General features: G+C 52.3%; 1 protein-coding gene across 1 annotated transcript; it reads right to left on the bottom strand.

The window, feature by feature from the left end:
* Positions 1-10,096: 10,096 nt before the first annotated feature.
* On the bottom strand, positions 10,097-12,301 carry GPRIN2 (G protein regulated inducer of neurite outgrowth 2). The gene is given in 3 exon segments (XM_012472596.2): positions 10,097-11,479; positions 12,237-12,262; positions 12,265-12,301. Coding segments are annotated over 3 exon segments (1,446 nt in total).
* Between the last annotated feature and the right edge of the window lie 2,296 nt (positions 12,302-14,597).

Raw genomic sequence — 14,597 nt, 5'->3', positions numbered from 1 at the left:
CCTTTATAAATTACCCAGTCTTGGGAGGTTCTTTATAGCAGTGTAAAAACAGACTAAAATGGAGGTGTCAGAGACAGTCCTCCAGTCCCTCATCCTGGCCCTTGGACAGGAATCCAGTCCTCGACAGGAGAGAAGCACACAGGTGGGACAGTGCAGTGTGTCCCCACAGGGACTCAGGCCACACTCTAACCCAATTACAAGCCATGCAAGAAGATTCTGAAAACATGGAAGAGGAGACGGCCTGCCTAAAGCCAGCAGATGGATGCCACACACCTGGTGTACCTCTCCAGCGGCCTAGCCAACCAGCCTTCAACAAGGGCCACCAAAAGTTAGGACTGATGTGGTGCCCTTCCAGCCTGACCAAAGTCCTTCCATTCGCCCAGCAAGACCACTGACAATGATTTCTCATTCTGGGCAAAAGTAATGGAAACCTGGTGCAGCAACGCCAGAGAGACCGCCCTCTGTAAGGATATGCTCAGACATTTTGGCTTGTGTCTAAAGAGGGGAAGGACAGGTGGAGAGGCAGGGCCTAGACCCAGGTAAATCAGAAATGCCAAGACCCAGACACAGCCACAGCTGGGGGCCTGGCAGGGGGAATGGCCCACACCGCAGGGAGAGTGACTACTGTACAGAGCCAGAGGACAAAGGCAAGGCAAATCCTTGGCACAAAGTGGGAGGGGGCAGGAAAAGGGACAATGGACAGTGGGGAGGCAGACAGGTTCTGAATACTCTGGAACAAAGAGAACGTGAAACCAAAAAAGAAGAGATAAAGAGGAATGAGGGATTGTAGGGGGGAGATCCCATATGCGCCAAGACAGGAGCCAAAAGCCTCAGCCTATTTCGATATAAATAATGAATAAGAAAGTAACTAGAAATATAACCATAATAGTTATTAGTTATTCATAGGTGATCTTAATTATTTTTTTATTGTACTTTGGGATCTGGGGTACATATGCACATCCTGCATCCTGCAGGATTGTTGCATAGGTACATACATGCCATGGTGGTTTGCTGTCTCCATCCCCCACATCACCTACATCAGGCATTTTCCCCATGTTATCCCTCCCCAATCTCCCCCAGCTGCTGTCCCTCCCCTCCCCTTCCCTCCACCCTCCCACCTGCCCAGTGAATGTTGTTCCTTTTCCCGTGTCCAAGTGTTCTGATTGTTCATCACCCACCTATGAGTGAAAACATGCAGTGTTTGGTTTTCTGTTCTTGTGTCAGTTTGCTGAGAATGATGGTTTCTAGATTCATCCATGTCTCTACAAAGGGCCTGAATTCATCATTTTTTATGGCTGCATAGTATTCCATGGTGTATATGTGCCACATTTTCTTTGTCCAGTCTATCATTGATGGGCATTTGGATTGGTTCCACGTCTTTGCTATTGTAAACAGCGCTGCAATGAACATACATGTGCATGTGTCTTTATAATAGAACAAATTATAATCCTTTGGGTATATACCCAGTAATAGAATTGCTGGGTCAAATGGAATTTCTATTTCTAGATCCTTGAGGAATTGCCACACTGTCTTCCACAATGGTTGAGCTAATTTACAATCCCACCAACAGTGTAAAAGTGTTTCTATTTCTCCACATCCTCTCCAGCATCTGTTGTCTCCAGATTTTTTAATGATCGCCATTCTAACTGGCATGAGATAGTATCTCAATGTGGTTTTGATTTGCATTTCTCTAATGACCAATGATGATGAGCATTTTTTCATATGTTTTTTGGCCACATAAATGTCTTCTTTTAAAAAGTGTCTGTTCATTTCCTTTGCCCACTTTTGAATGGGTTTATTTTTTCTTATAAATCTGCTTTAGTTCTTTGTAGATTCTGGATATTAGTCCTTTGTCAGATGGGTAGATTGGAAAAATTTTTTCCCATTCTGTTGGTTGCTGGTTCACTCTAATGATTGTTTCTTTTGCTGTGAAGAAGCTCTTAAGTTTGATTAGGTCCCATTTGTCTATTTTGGCTTTTGTTGCCATTGCTTTTGGTGTTTTAGTCATGAAGTCCTTGCCTATGCCTATGTCCTGAATGGTGTTGCCTAGGTTTTCTTCTAGGGTTTTTATGGTGTTAGTTCTTATGTTTACATCTTTAATCTATCTGGAGTTAATTTTTGTAAAGGTGTAAGGAAGGGGTCCAGTTTCAGCTTCCTGCATATGGCTAGCCAATTTTCCCAACACCATTTATTAAACAGGGAATCCTTTCCCCATTGCTTATTTTTATCCAGTTTGTCAAAGATCAGATGGTTGTAGATGTGTGGCATTGCTTCTGAGGCCTCTGTTCTGTTCCATTGGTCTATATCTGTTTTAGTACCAGTACCATGCCATTTTGATTACTGTAGCCTTGTAGTATAGTTTGAAGTCAGGTAGCATGATGCCTCCAGCTTTATTCTTTTTGCTTAGGATTGTCTTGGCCATGTGGGCTCTTTTTTGGTTCCATATGAAGTTTAAAGTGGTTTTTTCCAGTTCTGTGAGGAAGGTCATTGGTAGTTTGATGGAGATAGTATTGAATCTATAAATTACTTTTGGCAGTGTGGCCATTTTCACAATATTGATGCTTCCTAACCATGAGCATGGAATGTTTCCATCTGTTTGTGTCCTCTCATTTCCTTGATCAGTGGTTTGTAGTTCTCCTTGAAGAGTTATTTTATATCCTTTGTTAGTTGTATTCCTAGGTATTTTATTCTCTTTGTAGCAATTGTGAATGGGAGTTCACTCATGATTTGGCTCTCTGTTAGTCTGTTATTGGTATATAGAAATGCCTGTGATTTCTGCGCATTGATTTTATATCCTGAGACTTTGCCGAAGTTGCTTATCAGCTTAAGGAGGTTTTGGGCTGAGACGACGGGGTCTTCTAAATATACAATCATGTTGTCTGCAAATAGGGACAATTTGACTTCTTTTCCTAATTGAATACCCTTTATTTCCTTTTCTTGCCTAACTGCCCTGGCTAGGAATTCCAATACTATATTGAATAGGAATGGTAAGAGAGGGCATCCTTATCTAGTGCCAGTTTTTAAAGGGAATGCATCTAGTTTTTGCCCGTTCAGTATGATATTGGCTGTGGGTTTGTCATAAATAGCTTTTATTATTTTGAGTTACGTTCCATCGATACCTAGTTTATTGAGGGTTTTTATTGAATTCCATTGATACTTAGTTTATTGAGGGCTGTTGAAATTTGTCAAAGGTCTTCTCTGCATCTATTGAGATAATCATGTGGTTTTTGTCTTTGGTTCTGTTTATGTGGTGGATTATGTTTATAGATTTGGGTATGTTGAACCAGCCATGCATCCCCGTGTTGAAGCCTACTGATTTTAAATCTTTTACTAATGCCTCTCAGGTCAGAAGTGTAAACCTGGGGTGACATTGTGAAATGAATGACCCTAAGGCAAGATGCTTTAAGCCCTCTGTCATGCCTGTGTAAGGGCTGCCAGAGGGGGCCTCAGCTGTGCAGCAGTGCCAGCGCTGGAAAAGCACCCACTGTTTAGCCAGCTAGGGAAGGAGACATCCAAAATGGCTGAGACGTCTCCTTCCTTGGGGAGTTAGGAGAAAACTCTGCTTCTCCAAGCTCTTGGGGTGGGCCTGTTGCTGTCAGGTAGGCCCACAGGCATCCGGGGACTTAATTATCCCCATGTGATGCTGTGCTTCAGTGGTCGTGTTTCACGTCCACTCTCATGTTCCGCTTCTGCACCTGGCTCCTTTCTTCTTAGAAGAGATAATCAGTAAAAGTAACATAAATCTTAATGTCTTTGTTCTTTCTTAACAAGTATGGAAAAGTGCTGACGCATTATGCTCCTTACCTCATCTTGGCTACTAGAAATTCCTGAGCCCCACCTGAATGACACGTGATGTACTTGACCCTATCACTGCCATGCCCTATCTACCCTGCCCCCAATCTCCGACCAGCAATGCCACGTCCTACCTACCCTACCCCAGCTTTGTGCTCAATAAAAGTCAGAGCATCCAGGCATTTGGGGGCACTGCCGGATAACAAGCTTTGGTTGGCAGTGGACCCCTGGGCCCAAACTCTTCTCTATCTCTTTGTTTTGTGTCTTTTATTTCTACAATTTCTCATCTCCGACCCAGCAGGGAGGGGCTCACAGGACCCTGTAGGGCTGGACCCTACAAAGGATGGGGATGACAGGGCACCCAGAGCAGCGGGTGCAGGACCAGCAGAGGTCCCCCCTACTTGTCCATGGCTGTGCACTCACAGAGGCGCTGCAGTCCTGGGGCCATGTTCACAGGATGCAGAGAAAGCACACTCTGTCTTTTCTCAGGAAAGATGCAGAGAAATGGGAAGTTCCAGGGCAGGACAGACTAGACAAGGAGCACATGGCTAAAAGCGCACACCTTAAAACTAGACACACTCCCCCGCCCTGAGACCCAGATGTCAATGGCCGTATTCCCACGATTTGCACGTTCCTTCCCAATGAAGTAGGGCCATGAAAGATGAATTTCAGGATATCCACCTGGGAAGCTTGTATTTTGGGGCCAGACCTGCCTCCCTGCTGAGCTGTCTTGGGCTTGGAGTGGGAGAAACCAGGCGGGAGTCGTGAGAGTCACTGCACAAGTGAGCAAAGGCGGCATTCACCCAACTCATGGGACAAGGGAGTTAGACCCCACCACCCAACCCCAATCCATTAGGCCCATGTCACTTTGTTTCGCTTGTTTTTTTAGTAAACATCAACTTTCCTCAGGTGTTTTTCTGGTTATTATTTCCATGTAGCCACAGCAACAGAACTAGCCCCGTGTCTCTCAATCCAGGAGGTCCCCAGTCATCTTTGGAAAGACACCCATCAAAAGACCGAGAAAACCTAAAGAAGGGCTCAGTGGGGAAGGTACCAGTGGCTGGCTGCAAAAGGGCTCCATTCTCTTGACTCTCAGTCACCTCCCAGAAAACGCGCAGAGGAGCCCAGGTGTGCCAGAAACAGCCTTTCATAATACAAGACAGACAGGGGAGGCCAAGGGAGGGCAGTTCCCAATCTCCACAAGGGCAAGAAAGTAGAGTCCACACTTCTTTCTTGTCTTTTTCTGTTTTTGAGACAGGGTCTGGCTCTGTCACCCAGGCTGGAGCACAGTGGCACTATCTTGGCTCACTGCAACCTCCACCTTCTAGGCTCAAGCAATCCTCCCACCTCAACCCACCAAGTAGCCGAGGCTACAGAGGCACACCACCATGCCTGGCTAATTTTTGTATTTTTTGTAGAGACAGGGTTTTGCCATGTTGCCCAGGCTTGTCTTGAACTTCTGAGCTCAAGCAATCAGCCCACCTTGGCCTCCCAAAGTACTGGGATTACAGGCGTGAGGCACTGTGCCTAGCTGAGTCCACACTTCTAAGCTTGCTGTTGCTCTCAGACTTGCAGACCAGCCTATTAAACAGAAGTAAGAGTTGAGAAAGGGAAGTGGCCACTACAGAACGAGTTTTGCTGAGAACGAGGACACGGGTCAGGCTATGCTACCCTCCTTCTGTGGCCTTGGGAAGGAGGGATGGATGCTGCTGGTGTGAGATCATAACAGATCAGATTTAAACTAATTTGCCCATGATGACGGCGTGGATTTGGAGGGACCTGGGAAACTCAGACCTATGGGATGTCCCAGCGATATGTCCTGGGCTCCATACCAGCCCTGCCCTGCCTGACAAGTTGGATGAAAACTGATAAAGGACTAGTCATAGCTTCAGATGGCAAAATCGGGCCGGCCAGAATGAAAAAGGAGAAGGAATTGAACAGGGCAAATGCCAAGCTCTGCATTTAACTAACCAAGGCTGCTTGGCATGAACAAAACTGAGACAGAGAAATGCATGGAGAAAAGATCTGGGCATTTGTGGGCCACAAGCTCGGCATGACTTGGATGCAAATATTGATGGGTGCACCCCAGATGGCTGTGACTCCCCCTGGCGGTTTCTGTGCACAACTTCCCCCAAAATAGGTCCTACAACTCCATGCAGAGACCTATCCTGGCACCCTTAAGAGCGTCCTAGACTGCGTGCCAGAGAGCAGAAGTGCCTAGAGGCTCCATCCACCCCTGGGTGGTCCTTACTTTGAGGTGAGATTGCACCCAGGGCTCCCCTTTACAGTCCGGCTTGACTGAGATCACACCTTGCCTTGCCTTCTGTCCCTCTCCTAATTTGCTCTCCCCTCCCTAATAACTCCAGCATCCTCATCTCAACAGGAGCTTCTGGAGAACCCAACCCAAGACAAGTGGTGAGGGATGGGGTAGCCCTCCTCCTCAATGCACTCTGGGAACTACATTTTCAGAGGCCACAGCCAGAGGACACAGTCCCGGGCAGGGTGCAAAGCTGTGGGCGATGAACCCGGAAATTCAGAGGCTCTGAATGAGGGACTTTTAAAGTAGTTGGATGTGGGCTGTGAAGGCAGCCAAGCTGGCAGGGTAAGAGCTGGCCCTGAATGTGGCTAGGAGAGGGGTGCCCAATACCACCAGAGTGTGTGCTGAGCACTAACTCAGTGCCAGGCATTACATGGGTTATTCTATTTAATCTCCACACCAAGCCTGCGAAGGAGGCACCATTGTCATTCCCATCTTACAGATGAGGAAGATCATCAAGGCTTGTAATTCATTCAAAATCACATGGCTATAGGTGTGGATCCAGATTCAAACTCCAGCTTTAGCCCACTAAGCTACAGTGGCCAACCCCAGCCCAATGTATTAGGACCTGCGTGTAGAAGACCCCTTCAGCCCTTGTAAACTTAGATAGGATCTAGCATGTCTAGGGGAACAGAGACCTCATCCAGGTGACACAGGAGGTAACATCACAGTGAAACAGGCAATCCCTGTTTTTCACTACCGCCAGTACTGTGACCTCAGGCCAGTTCTATCAGTTTCTTGTGAGAGTGATGGTGCCTGGGGCCAGACAAGGAATGCACATCTTGTGTCCTGGTCACAAGACAGGCACGCCCAGAGGAGACAAGCTCCAGGAAGCCAGGCTTCAGCTGTCAGGGGTCCTGACTGCCAGCGAAGGATAGCAGGTGGGGAGAAGTGGAGAGCCCCTGGAGAAGACAGAGGGAGGATTCGTGCTGAGGCAAGGGGCTCTAGGACTCTGGGGTTTATGTTCCAAAGAACAGAATTTACCAGGACCAAATAAACGAGACCAGCCAGGACTGATGCCCCATCCCTGCTGGGGTCTGGCAAAGCTCTGATCTCCGAATTTGTATCTATTTTGAATTCAAAACCAAACAAACACATCATCAGTGAACTCCAACACCTCCCAGAGCGGGGCCTGAGAGGGACCCAGAAAGTCTGGCCAGAAATCTAGAGTCCAAGGGGAGAAGATCTGTAAACTAAACCACTGGCTATGCTCTGGGGCCCTAAACCACTGCAGTCATCATGCCTGTCCCAGGAGAAGGCACAGCAAGGGGAGTTGAGAGGGGTCTCTAGTTCCAGTCAGAAATGAGGCTGCAGTCACCCTAAGTAGACTTGTCGGCAGCAGCTACAGGTGCAGCCGGGTTAGGGAGATCAGGATTGTGGTTTAGCCAGGAGAGCGGTCTGGGACGCCAGCCGAGACACAGGTGTTGGATTCCAGCACCACCCTGCAAATATTCATCTCAGTGATGATGAGGTGAGTGGGAGCTTGGCTGGGCCCAGCCCGGCCTGCTATCCTGGCGAGCCAGGGCAGCATGGAGGTAGCACAGAGTGGCACCCAGTCAGCATGAATGCATGAGAATCTGCATGTGACAGAAGAGAAAGTCTCTTCATGAAGTGGGTTTCACTGGTCCCCGCCAAACCCTGTGGCATGTGACCCCTTCTGCCCCTGCTGAACCTACCACTCACCTTGTCCCAGGTAGTGGTCTTACCCTCCTCTTGCTCAAACTGAAAACCTCAGTCTCCTGAAATGCCTCCTCCTTCCCAAATCCACTGCACACATGAGTGCCTGTGTATGTGTGAGTGTGCACGTGTATGAACCCAGCCCCCGGCTGCCCACTCCATTGCCCCTGAACAGGCCCCTCCTTGGAATCCCCTGGCACAGCCTCCCGGGATCCTGCCTCCCACCTCTTCTGCACCCTGCTCTTCTCCACTGGCAGCCAAATGGATATTTCTAAACTGAAATCTGATCCCCGCACCCTGCACCCCTTCCACAGTTCCCCTGAAGTTCCTTTCCTCAGTTACACCAGGATCTTCACAATGGGGACCTCTGGCCACCTCCCAACCCAACAAACACCCCAAATGAGCTGCCACTGCAGAAACTCATCATGGCCCAGGCAGGACAAGCACATCCAAATATTTGACCAGGCTGCTCCATCTTGCTGGCAGGTCCTGCCCTCCCTCCACCCACCCGTCTAACCCCTGTATCCTCAAGACCCTACTCAGCTGTGGTCCTGTGTGAAGGGTCCCTCCCCACGTACCCAGAGTCATCTGTTCTCTCCCACGTGGCCCCAACAGGTTATGATTCCTGAAGACCCCATGCGGGGCCAGGCATGAAGATGGCATATACCCACGTGTCACTCCCAGAATGTGAGCTGCCTGCCCTGGCAACATACACAAAGGGACCGACAGGCCCAGAATCCCAAGAAGAGGTGCAGCTGTGCATACAGGAAAGGCACATTTACGGGTGAGAATGGTCCATCGTGGGGCTTCAGGAGGCATCTGACCTGAAGCATGCCTTTCTCACTTTATCCTTGTGGCCTGTTGAAATGTCACTCCTGCTTTACAAATTGACCCACCGTTGCATAAGTCATTTCCACCTCAATGAGTACCAGGTCCTTGAAGATGGAGAAAGTTGAGCCAGTTTGAGGCTCCTGGGCTCCTAGGTGCAGAAGAAGCCCCAGGAACAGGCCAGGTCATGGGCCACGACCCCACAGTAGCCCTTTGGCCCCTCACAAGGGTGGATTTGGGGGCTATGTCCCAGGAGCTTAGAGTCCTCAACACCAAGACCCAGGACAAGAACACAAACCCACTCCCATTCTTCACAGGCCTTGAGAAATCTTGGGGCAATGAAGTCAGACTGTGCCAAACCCCTGTGTTTCTGTCTCCCCAAGTCCCCTGGCCCCTACTGCCTCGCCTAGGTCAGGTCATGTGGGCAAGTGAGCCCCACAGCCTCACAGCCCCTACCCCAGGGCCCAGGGTAAAGCTCCTTCGCTGTCCCCCTCCATTCCTGCCCTCCCTCCTTCCAAGAACTGCACTAGCTAGGAAGAAATCCTTAAGCCAATGGAATGCGGTAAAATAGTGCAATTTTAGGCTTTGCAACTTATTTGAGGGCAAGTGGCCGCCCCTTCTCCCCTCCCTCAGGCCAGCCTCTGGCACAATGACCCTGGATGCCTGGTAGCCCTCCGTAATGGTCAGCATCCTCCCCTGCCATCCCCAGCCCACACCATGAGCTCATCCAGGGCAGGGGCAGCCTCTGGCTCATTCACCACAGAAACACAGAACTCGGCACAGAGGATGCGCTCAGTAAATTCTTCTTGTACATAACTGCACTGAACTGGACTGGGCTCATGTTACAGGGAAATCTCCCAGGCTCAGCCAGCCCTGGCTTTGAACCTTAGTCCCACTTCTTCCAGCTGTCCAGGGCGGGGAACGTCGGCTACAGCCTTGCCAAATGCCTGTGGTTTCATCTGTAAACCAGGGTGAAGTGGTGAAGACTTGACAAGCACAGTATGCAGCACACAGGGGGCCTCTGGTAACATCAGTTGCCTTCCCTAAAAACCCCAGCAGTCCCTCTCACCGGGGCCTCACACTTCATGTCGAGAATTCACTACTTCTCAGCACTGCCTTAAAATAAAGCCACCAAGAGTCTGAGGAGGAAACACAGCAGAGTTCTGAGGGCAGAGTGAACAAAAGGTCTTTTACAGAAAATTCAGGATCTCCCCTACGCATGGTGCTGAATCCCTGTCTCAAAGTTCAGAGCCCAGAAAGTGCAGAGATGTGGCCCTTGAAAATCAAGCCCTTAAGAAAACAGCCCAGCTGCGTGGGGCAGGAAGCCCAGGCTGCAGTCCTGTGGTGTGGAGGCAGCTGACATTCAGGTGACAGACGTGCCCGGCTGCCGGTGGGTCCAGGGGGCATGGAGCCCCCACCGTCCCTGGCCCAGGTCTAGGACCAAGTCCATGGGCCCAGGCCTGCTCCAGGGGCTGCAGCTTCTCACTCGGGGGCCGCACTGGAGCAGCCACAGCAGCTGGGGCGCCGCAGGGACTGCATGACGGCCCGCAGCGGCCCCCTCCGGCCCTCCACGGACAGGCTGTCTTCGCTGGTGGGCGCCCGCTGCAGCTGCTCAAACTGCATCTCGAGGTGCTTCTGGATGGCCACGCCGAGCACCTCCGGGTCCACCGCAGCTCCGTACACCTCCCATGTCATGCCCTCAGCATCCCATCGCACATCCCGCACAGGGGACGATGCCTCCTCCAGGTTGGACCCCAGAGTTACCTCTGGGAACACGTGCAGGGCCACAGGCGCTTCCAGGGATGGACTGGTGGCCACAGCCTTGCAGGTCGCCACTGGGGCAACCTGCACACCCGCATCCTGGGCTGACAGTGGGGATGCCTCTGAAGGGGCCAAGTCACTGGCTGAGGTCATGGTCCACACATCTTTTGTCCTAGAGCCAGGCTCTGGGGCTAAGCTGGTGGGACCCCAAGGGTGGGCACAGCAATGGGAGTGCCCAGGGAGCCCCCCAGACAACCTAGAGTGGATCTTCACCCCATGCTGAGCCTGCAGCCCAGACTCGCTCACTGACGCCACTAGTTTGGGAAAGGCCAGGATCCCTGTGGCAGGCAGGGCATGGCAGCAGCCACCAGCCCCTGCCTCCCTCATGTCACAGAATAGAGCAGCTGGGGACAGAGCATGGCAGGTGGTGGTAGCTGGCTGTTTGGGGGCTTTGGGGTCAGCCTGGGCACTGCTGCTGTGGGCAGTTGTGTCCCCCGGGTCTAGTGGTGGTACCAACAATTGACTTGCCCCCGGCATCCAGGCTGAGTTAGAAGTCCCATCCTCAGGAGCCAGGTCTCTTGCCAGGCCTGCAGGGGCCTGGCCACCCTGGCCAGAAGTACCACCTGGCTGCAGCTGAGCCCTGTGGACGGGGGAGCTGCCAAGAGCTGAGCAGCTGAGACTGGCCTTCCGGGCACCACTGTGTCCCCGCATCTGGGTGCTACGGACCAGGTCCGAGTGGCTCCTCTGCATAGCGGCTGCACTAGGGGCCCGCAGGCGACACAGGTCACCACCGCCCATGGTGGACACATTGCCCACAGTGCTGCTCCGCCAGTGGCCTCCAGCACTGGGTCGTGCCTCAGGGCCGGAGGCCCGTGCTGGCTCCATACTCTCAGGCAGGTCCCCTTCTTCCTCCAGGGCCCGGGGTCTGGCGCTGGCCTCGCCCAGCTGGGCCTGCCACACGGTGCTGCTGGCCCTCTTGCGGAGCTCTGGCCTCTGTCCCCGGCCTTCACCCAGCAGGCTAGAAGAGCTCTGAGACAGGGGCTGAAGGCGGGGGCTCAGGGGTGCCTGGGGACCCGGCTCGGGGCGGCTGGAGTTCATGGCTGCCTGCAGGAGAGAAAAGGGAATGAGTGAAGTTGAGTTGGGTGGCAGCACCTAAGTCAATTCTACTGTGAGTTCCCACAGTGCTAGGTTCACTGGGGAGACAGCTTCAGTCCCAGCCTGCCTGACTGGTCAGAACTGCACGTAAGGTGGTGACAAGATACCAGACACTTCAAATCAAGGTCATCCACATTAGACACAGGGATGACACTGCAAATTATCTCATCATCAGTCCCAAGCAGTTAGAATCTGCCCTAGGGTGGGGTCCTGGAGACCGCCGCCATGTCAGCTCTTGACTCTTCACTGGCTGGCTTGTGTGGGAGGGAGCGGGAGGGCCAAATCTGCTGGGGCTTTGGGGATGAAACTGCAGCACTGGGGGTGTGGCTGTGGGACAACAGATCTTGGTCAACCAGCATGGAAGCACTATGGCCTCAACTGGCACAGCTGGACAGGCCAACACTAGGCTACTTCCTCCTGGGACTGGCAGTATCAACTCACTGTGGACGGGGCCTTGTGGTACAGAGTGGGAGCTCAGAGAAAGTTCAGGGGATGAGGGAGCGACGACTAGAGGACTAGATGACTGAGAATCACCCTGGCCTCCCCCCAACCACCCCCATCCTCCCTGGCCTCCCCCCAACCACCCCCATCCTCCCTGGCCTCCCCCCAACCACCCCCATCCTCCCTGGCCTCCCCGCAACCACCCCCATCCTCCCTGGCCTAGCCTGGCTGAGCTGGCATGTCTCTAGGGTTCCCTGACTCCCACCTCTAGCTCCAGGGGCAGGGAGAGGCCCACACATCAGCTTTTTCCATGAGGGGCTCACTTAGCATCTGGTCATTGATTCCACAGCCATCTCCTGAGCCCCTACTGCGTGCCCAGCTCTGGGGCTGGAGAACATGGGATTCATTCAGACCTTTCTGTACCCCTGGGGACGGTGCAGCAGTGTGATAAGATGCCCACCCAGTACCACCAATCAGACCTGCCATACATGACGTTTAACCCCCACTTGCCCAGTGTACCTGCATCCTCATTGTTTCCCACCCTCCCTGCCATCGCTGTCACTTCCCCCAGCCACAAAGACTACTCTGGACTTGGCCCCTGACCCAGCTGCAGCCTAGAGTCAGCTCTGGCCCTTTCCACCTCAGCGTTTCTTTCCTGACCCTCCAGCCAGGCAGCCTTCATCCCTGGCTGAGCATCAGGCCTGGGTGGATCAGTCTGGCCAACTGTCAGCCTCCCCACCAGCCTGAAGTTGGCAAAGCCGGGCCTGTAGTCTGCTCCCCTCCGGCTGTCCAACACCCAGCATTGACCTGACGTGTAGTTGGCACTCAGAGAATATCTGCTGTGTGCCTGACCAAGAAAACAAGCAAATACAAGAACATACCTGCAGAGAAGGGTTCTGAGTGTCAAAAATGGGGTCTGTGGGCGGGCACTGCCAACGCAGGAGAGCTCACTTAGGAGAGATGAGAAAATGCTTCCTGGAGGGCCAGTCATGTAAGTTGGGCCTGGAGTGAGAGAAGCAAGAAGGTGTTCAGGTGGAGAGCGGGGTGGCAGGAGGAGAGAGGCTATGTGTCCAGAGCACACAAAGGAAGCAGTGGGGTCAGTGTCTGGGCCACCTCAGCCCTGGTCACAGCAGTGAATTAGGAAGATCACTCTGGGATTCCTTGCCAGGCAGGACCAGCTGGAGAAACAGGGTGGGGACAGGAGGCGGGAGCTGCATTTGGGCAATCCCGGCTCTTCCTTCCCACCCCAGGCTGATAAGGACTGCCAGGAAACAACCTTCCGGGCCAGGTGAGCAAGGCTACCTGAGAGCAAAATTCAGGAGGGGCTGTGGGACTCGGTTTCTGTGTAATTACAGATGTCTTGCCGGCCCAGCACTCAGGAGACGGCTGGTGGCTGTTGAGCCACAGTGAGGATGATACTGGTGCTGTAGTCCCTGAGACTCCAGCTCTGCACAACTTCCTGTGATGATGGAAAGCCTGTGCTGTCCAATAGGTAGGCACCAATGCCACATGGGTACCAAGCACTTGGCAGGGGGCTACGGCAACTGAGAAACTGAATGTTTAAGTTTTATTTGAATCTAACTGGCCACATGAGGCTAATGGCTACCGTATTGAACCGTGCTGCTCTGAACACAGCCGCAGCCTGGTAATGATGTCCCATCCCAGCTGCTTCATGGGCCTGAAGCCAGACTTGTCCCCGAGAGGGTCAGAAAGAGGAGGAGGAGCCAAGAGAGGGCTCTGACCCAGGTCCTGCCCTCAAGGAGCTCTAAGATGAACGTACAAAGGAGGGCAATAAAGCCAGTAACAGCGACAATAACAGCTGCCAGGGCTGATCACTCGCCAAGTGCCAGGCATTTGCCACATCCTTTGCACACCCTGCCTTTATAACCATGCAAAAGGTCTGATATCGCCCTAATGGGACTCTGGGAAGATCTTTTGGGATGAGATAAAGAACAGGCATACGGAGGTATCCAAGACCTCTAGTGGTCTTTGAACCCTACCTAGCTTAACATTCTCTCTCCAGCCCCATTTAATGCCGAAGTTGCGATGGCTGTGGCCAATGTCCCGTGGCCAGTGCTGGGCTGTCCTGCTGCCTCAGGTTCTACCTGTCAGCAACTGGAAGATCAACCAGCCTCACATGCAGCAATCAACCAATGTCATTCTGAGTAAAAGTCCCCAGTTCTCAGACACTTCCAGCCCAGCCCAAACACAGAGGCCATGGGGTCAACTTAGTCAGAGTCCCGCTCCCACCATGCTGCCGCAGCAGAGGAGCTCAGGCCTTTGGTATGTGCCTAGGGGACTACCAAGACCACCACAAGTGGCTCCATCTCGGACTACACTGTGACATCCACCTAAGCCCCCCTAGGTCTTGTTTGTTTTTGAGATGGAGTTTTGCTCGTGTTGCCCAGGCTGGAGTGCAATGTCGCGATCTTGGCTCACTACAACCTCCATCTCCTGGGTTCAAGCGATTCTCCTGTCTCAGCCTCCAGAGCAGCTAAGATTACAGGCATGCGCCACTGCGGCCAGCTAATTTTTGTATTTTTAGTAGAGACAGGGTTTTTTGCCTTGTTGGCCAGTCTGGTCTCGAACTACTGACCTCAGGTGATCCACCTACCTCAGCCTCCCA

The sequence above is a fragment of the Aotus nancymaae genome, unplaced genomic scaffold, assembly GCF_030222135.1.
Source record: "Aotus nancymaae isolate 86718 unplaced genomic scaffold, 86718_ANA_hifiasm-v0.15.2.pri h1tg000010l, whole genome shotgun sequence".
Lineage (NCBI taxonomy): Eukaryota > Metazoa > Chordata > Mammalia > Primates > Aotidae > Aotus > Aotus nancymaae.
This window is presented reverse-complemented; position numbering and strand designations above follow the sequence as displayed.